The sequence below is a fragment of the Pteropus vampyrus genome, unplaced genomic scaffold (genome assembly GCF_000151845.1).
Source record: "Pteropus vampyrus isolate Shadow unplaced genomic scaffold, Pvam_2.0 Scaffold51, whole genome shotgun sequence".
In the NCBI taxonomy this organism is placed as follows: Eukaryota; Metazoa; Chordata; class Mammalia; order Chiroptera; family Pteropodidae; genus Pteropus; species Pteropus vampyrus.
This window is the reverse complement of record NW_011888832.1, coordinates 5,579,880-5,585,879: the sequence shown is the minus strand read 5'-3', so window position 1 is coordinate 5,585,879 and position 6,000 is coordinate 5,579,880. Positions and strand designations below refer to the sequence as shown.

Below are 6,000 nucleotides of genomic sequence, written 5' to 3'. Positions count from 1 at the left end.
ACTCAAGTATTTTTCTTTTAAAATAAAGCTGCATCATTTAGGTCTTTTAGCTTATTCTCCATTTAAATACTTTCAGAAAAAAAAATCACCTCTATTTCTTTTGCTGTGTCAAGTGTCCCAGTCTGGCCTTCATCTTCAGGTGATGGCTGTAAGGATAAAAAAACATTTTTTATCAAAAGATATATAAAAAGGCAAAGATAAAGTAAATAGAAAAATAGCAAATTTCATAGCAAGAGAAAATAAAAATATGGATTACTGGAAGTTTTTAAAGCTCAAAATGAATTACATATAATTACAAGCATTTTGAGATTATCTTGTGAGTCGAGGATATCTACTACTAGTGCCTTCAAGGTGGATAATCCTATGCCTCATCAAAAAGCTACATGTGTTTAAGAAGGTATTTGGCAAGCGGAACAATTTCCAAAATAAATGCAGTCTGTTTTCAACAACAGGTAAACAGGAGTACAATGTTCTCAGACAGCAGACAATTACTGTGAACATTCAAATGTTAGAGAACGTGCAAGCCTCTTCTGGTCCTAGCCCTCGAGATAATGCACACACATAAACAAATGTATCACGCACGCTTGGTATCTTTTTTTGAAAGGGGGAATCATGACTTAACAGTCCCAATTTTTAAAAATTATAAACCATGTATCCATATATAACTTTTCTCATTTCTAGGATAAATTCTGAGAACCGCTGAATCAAAGGGCACAGAAACTAAATTTGAAATATATTGCCATATCAACCAAATGAAAGCCGTTCAATTTTAGTTCAAGATTTAACTCAGATTAAGTTATGGGAAAGGCATAGTAAAAACATTTCTGAATTGATATAATATTTTTAGGCCACGTGAAGAAAGCAATTCCTGTGCTAAGACGACGGCAGCTCTTTCAACCTTAGGCGCCGACTCAACTTTGCTCCTAGGTCACCCAAATACCGGCCACCGTAGGTATAGAGGGCAAGGGACAAGGCAACTATGGTCACAGCCACCAGGAAGTTATGACTCCCAAGAGAGACAGGACTCCTCTGTCCAGGGCTGCAAGGACATTCTGGAGGTCAACTTTCTTTTCCATCAGAAGGAACGTTTTTTGATTCTAATCCCTGAACACAGTCTCTAAATTATTCCGGACGTGAGCCACGGCCCACGGAAGTGGGGAGAGCGCGCGAGCACGGACAAAGACAGCAACGAGGAGGCTTCTCCTTTTTCGAGGCTCCACCACTGGTATTGCTGAGTGATAAAGAAAGGGACATTTTCTCTCATTTTACTCAACTCGGTTTCAAGCCAGGGAGCGAGGCGCGCCCTTTCTGTTGGATACGGATCACCAGCTGAATTCTGAGCTGCAAACCCCGTTTTTGATTCCTATTTTCCCAAGATTAGGAGATGATGACAATCCTCCGGCCCGCACAGATCCCGGTGCCCACATTACTCGTTTCCGTTCATTGTCCTCCGCCCATGGTCTCCACCCGGGCTGGGCTGTCTTTTCAGGGGAATGGACTTCAGCTGTCATGCTGGTTAATCCCATGGTTTCATAACACCGAGTGACTAATGCTCGAGAGCCAATAAGAAGTTACCCTGTTTTTTTTTTCAGAAGCAGTCTTACCATCTCGGACTCTTGCAGGGTTCTAGAATGCCCTCCTTTGGTTAAAACATCCAACAAACTATCTGCCATGACGTATGGGTAATCTTGGCACGTGGCTAAAAACTCATGGATGCTGAAAGAGAGAGTGTGGGCAAAGTCATTTCTATATAAATATTCTCCACTGGCTTAATCTTCCTGTTGTAGCCAACCGTTTTTATTAGATGCCCTTAATTTATACACCACGATGTAAAATGTTCTATCTTGGTACGACACTGTATTTACATATTTACCAATGACAAGTTTATCTTCAGGAGAGAAGGAAACAGTACCAAGAATACGGTGAAACGAAATGCTTCTGGGGAAACAGTTAAACATAAGATCTCGGCGATGAAGGCCCCCCCACCCCGCAACCCCGGGCTCGGTCTGTGAGGCCCCCTGCTCCTCCGATCCACTTCCTCCCCAAGGTGATCCGATTCACCTCCTGACTCGCATAAGCGCCAAGACCCTCCAAGACATACCCCGAGTTTGGACCCCACCCTTTGGATACACATGTGTACACCGATATTTCAGAAAAATGTCGCACGTGGCATTACTGACGAACTGGTGACTCACCTGAAATCGCTCGGAAGGTCAGGGTCTTCGCCATAGGTTGAATAGATTAAGTCAGAGTCGTCCTTGCTGATGTTTGCAAACGTGGAGTCGTAATGCGGCGCGTAAGAACTGTAGGGCCCGTAGTTCAAGTATAACACTGTCGGTGAAAACGACACGCGATACTCTCCTGCGTCCTGCGCACCCGTCTGCGCTTTGCCTTAGGAGACACCTCCCTTCTAACCTCGCCGCTCCACTGACTGGCACACAGGCTAAGGCAGACTTCTTCCCCCAGGCACTTGTCAAAGTCACGACTCGAGTGAATTTTTTCCCCACAAAGGGGGGAGAGAGGGAAAAAGAGAAGGAAACTCATTTTGAATACTAACACCCCATCTTTCGGTTTCTTCTTAAGTTAATAAAAAACCTAATTAAACTTGCAAACACACCGCCAAGAGTCAGTGAATAAAACAATAGATGGTAATCGCTTCCCTTCCTTCAGTCGCGAGAGGAGAAACACGAGCACTCTGTGGGCACCTCACCTGGAGTCACTCTGTTCCTCTTGTCCTCCTTGAAGCCCTGCAGCGAGTTCACTCCGGACTGCAGCCTTCCGGTCGCCATGCCCAGCCTCACCGGGCAGTAGCCGGGTTCTGAAACACAAGACCGAGCGCGGTGGCGGTGGCGCGTTCTCTGCAGGGCGCCGCCACGCACTCGGCTCCGTGCCATCTACGTTGACCGTGGCAAGGTGGGCCAGCCCTGGCTGGACCCGGTTTTCACGTAAGAAAATCTCTGAGCTCAGAGACAGGCACGTAGCCAGGGCCCAAACCTGGTCCTTTTGATCCCACTCTACTGCTTCCTGGAACCCTTTATAGTCACGTTACGTTTTGCTTAAAAAGAAAAGATGTAAAAAGTGGACCTTTTAATGTTAGGATGGAAGCAGACCCGCAGAAAGGGTTAGTGAAGCACCGAGTAAGGGGAAACCCCTGAACACCACGACACCGAGAATGCGCATTTGGGATCAGTCACTATCTGTGAGAGGCGTGCTTTCAGCAGCGAGGACAGCCCTTCGAGACGTGATCTCTGCGAACCGGGAACGAACCCGTGACGACACTGGGGATCGTGGACCGAGCAGAGGAACTGAGCAGGACGGTGCCAGGAGAAGGCATGGTCTCTCTAGCAACGTCCCACAGAAACGGCGTTCTTTCTCCTGAATCAGAGCCCAGTTTTGGGCCGTGACCCCATGGCATGGGGGCTGCTGCCGCGGTGAGCAGTGTGACAAAGCGCTTGTGAGAGACTACAAACATGTAAGTCGGATCTCCCCCCGTTCCCAGTAAGCAGTCTGGGGTCCGGTGTCCTGATGAGCACTGGCTCTTCCGCCCACGACTGAGACGTGAACAGGGCACCTTCTGCCTTAGACCTGCGAACTGCCTGGCCTCCGTGGGCAGCTGAGTCCCATCTGGCCACGTGCACCTACAGGAGCTCAACACCCAGGACACCGGACCAAGGGCAGAGAGCAGACCCTCCCCGGTACGAAGGAAGGGGAAGATCGGAAGGGTGCCTGAGTCACGTCAGCTGCACGCCTAGCACGAAATTTCGCCACAGCCCTACGAGCGGGAGCAACGTGCCCAGTCTCGTGGCATTTTCTCTGGCCCAAGCCCATGCAAATTTGTACTACGTGTAGTTCGCAAAAAAGCAAAAAATGGGTTTTCGTTTTGAAAGCACAGCTCCAGTTTCTTTTCTCCTAAGGAACTCCTCCAGCATTTCGAGAGTGGAATGCAGTCCTGGAGGACATTAACGGGCTCGCCCACCCTCGTGGCCTGCAAATGCATCGAGCTCCTCCCGGCTTCACGGTCCTTACCTGCGATGCCCCCATCCCTCACTCACCTTTCTGGGATCAACCTAAGCGTCATCTTGTTAAGGAAGCCTTCTCTGGTCCCCTCTCTGAGACACTACGTAGGTACCTTCTGTTACATACTGTCACAGCTGCTCTTTTCCTCTGTCGTACTGATCCACGGCAGACAAGCTGCCACCTTCCCACTGGACTATTTTTGTTTGTGCCGTCCTCTCTCCACCCTACACCATAAGGGGAAGGGACGTGTCCCTAGCTCCATGCCCAGCTCTTCAGACACACAGCGAATAATAAATGCTGGACACCATCTCCTGAAGTACGGGAATCCCGTCATTATTTATTTTTGTGTCCCCAAGTCTCTCTCATTATGGCAACACGACAATGGGTATTTAAAAAATAAGTTAACATTCTTGCATCGGTTTATTGCAATGTGATTGTTTTCCCCCCTCAGACAAATGACAAAGTTCCTACATCAAATTTACATAAAATCTCAAAATACTGCCAATATTATCTCCATTAAGATATCATCTGAGAAAATAAAAACATGACTCCAGTTCTAAAATGGTGATTCCCAACCTTTATAAACTTTCTACCAATCACAGTGAAAGACACAATGTTGTCAAGTATATATTATTTCATTACTATCAAGGTATTACATGGCATACATATGCATACAATTCACTGAAATGAAAAATCAGTTAAGTGTATTATGTCATAATCTGAGGGTTTTGATATAGCTCTAGAAATAACAGTGTACATACTAGTCTCCTAAAACCGGGGCTAAAAATTACTGCCCAACTTTTTGGCTTTGTTAATGGTGGGTCTGATATTCCAAGGATTCTGTATTTTAAAGAAAACTTGATCTACATAGTTAGTACCCACTTTAGGATAAAAAAAAGTAAGGCTAGCTGTTAACATGAAATATACGATGTCTAGCCAAGTCCTTTATAGATAATGATACAGTTGGATTTACCAATAATCGGGCTTGTTGCTTTAAATGTTAATGCAAGGTATTGCTCTTTACCCCAAAGCAAGCGAGTTCACGCACAAGTCTAATTCTGTGAACCTACCTCCTACGACAGGGTCCACAGGGTGGAGAAGGCCCAGCGTTGTTGTTCCATCTGGTTTTCTTCTTTCAAATTCACACTGCAGTGACCCAAAGTATTCACGTGGCATAAACGGCTCTATACATATACGCACATATACACACGTCGCACCGAAAAGCCTTACTTCAGTTGAATCAAACTATCATAGGTGGCTATCGTCATTACACTTAGACAATGACCTTCACACCTATCTCCATATGTACAGGTGCCGATGGGCTACCAAAAATGGTTAGAAAAACCTCAGAATTTTACAGAGTTGTGTGGGTCCTGAAGGTCATCTAGTTCTGCCTATTCCATTTAAAATGGAGGGAACCAAAGACCAGGGAGGGGGGTGACCTGCCCAAAGTCTCATATTAATCCATTTGGTTTTAAAACCAATGTCCTGAAAAATATGATTTCAAAAGCACAGCTTATAGTTTCTTATAAGCTTAAAGTATGTGGGGTTCATTTTCCAAGTTTAGAAAACATTAACTTTACTAAAAAAAAAAAATCCAGTAATAGATAAGATTATCTAATTTACAAATAAATATATTATTAATTTTTCTTCTACGAGTGTTGTGCTAAAGACCGTTATGGCAGATATGGATAAAAAGTACACAAGCAATTTAAAAACTAAAAGTTCAGACAACCTGAATCAGTAGGTCATGAAAAGAAAAAGTCCCATCACCTGACTATTAACCAGCCGCCTGGTCAGCTTCCCTCCAGATTCCTTAACGATGCGATCAAGCTGTTCCTGCTCCCTTTCTAGATTATTGCTCTTCAGTTTATCTTCAAGCATTTCTTTGTCTTTCCTGAAAACACACATTAATACTAAGTAAAAAAAAAAAAAAAAAAGATAAGGTGAAAACATTAAAATGGATTCCAAATATGACTACAA

At 44.8% G+C, this 6,000-nt stretch overlaps 1 protein-coding gene across 1 annotated transcript in view; it reads right to left on the bottom strand.

Annotated features, from left to right (window-relative positions):
• Positions 1 to 6,000, bottom strand: part of BRD7 (bromodomain containing 7) — a 43,095-nt gene that overhangs the window by 3,089 nt on the left and 34,006 nt on the right. The window contains exons 8-13 of the mRNA XM_023530670.1: positions 5,791 to 5,914; positions 5,088 to 5,163; positions 2,711 to 2,818; positions 2,196 to 2,331; positions 1,605 to 1,716; positions 90 to 146 (exon numbers count right to left, since the gene is read on the bottom strand). Coding sequence (XP_023386438.1) covers positions 90 to 146; positions 1,605 to 1,716; positions 2,196 to 2,331; positions 2,711 to 2,818; positions 5,088 to 5,163; positions 5,791 to 5,914 — 613 coding nt within the window. The remainder of the gene's footprint in view (positions 1 to 89; positions 147 to 1,604; positions 1,717 to 2,195; positions 2,332 to 2,710; positions 2,819 to 5,087; positions 5,164 to 5,790; positions 5,915 to 6,000) is intronic.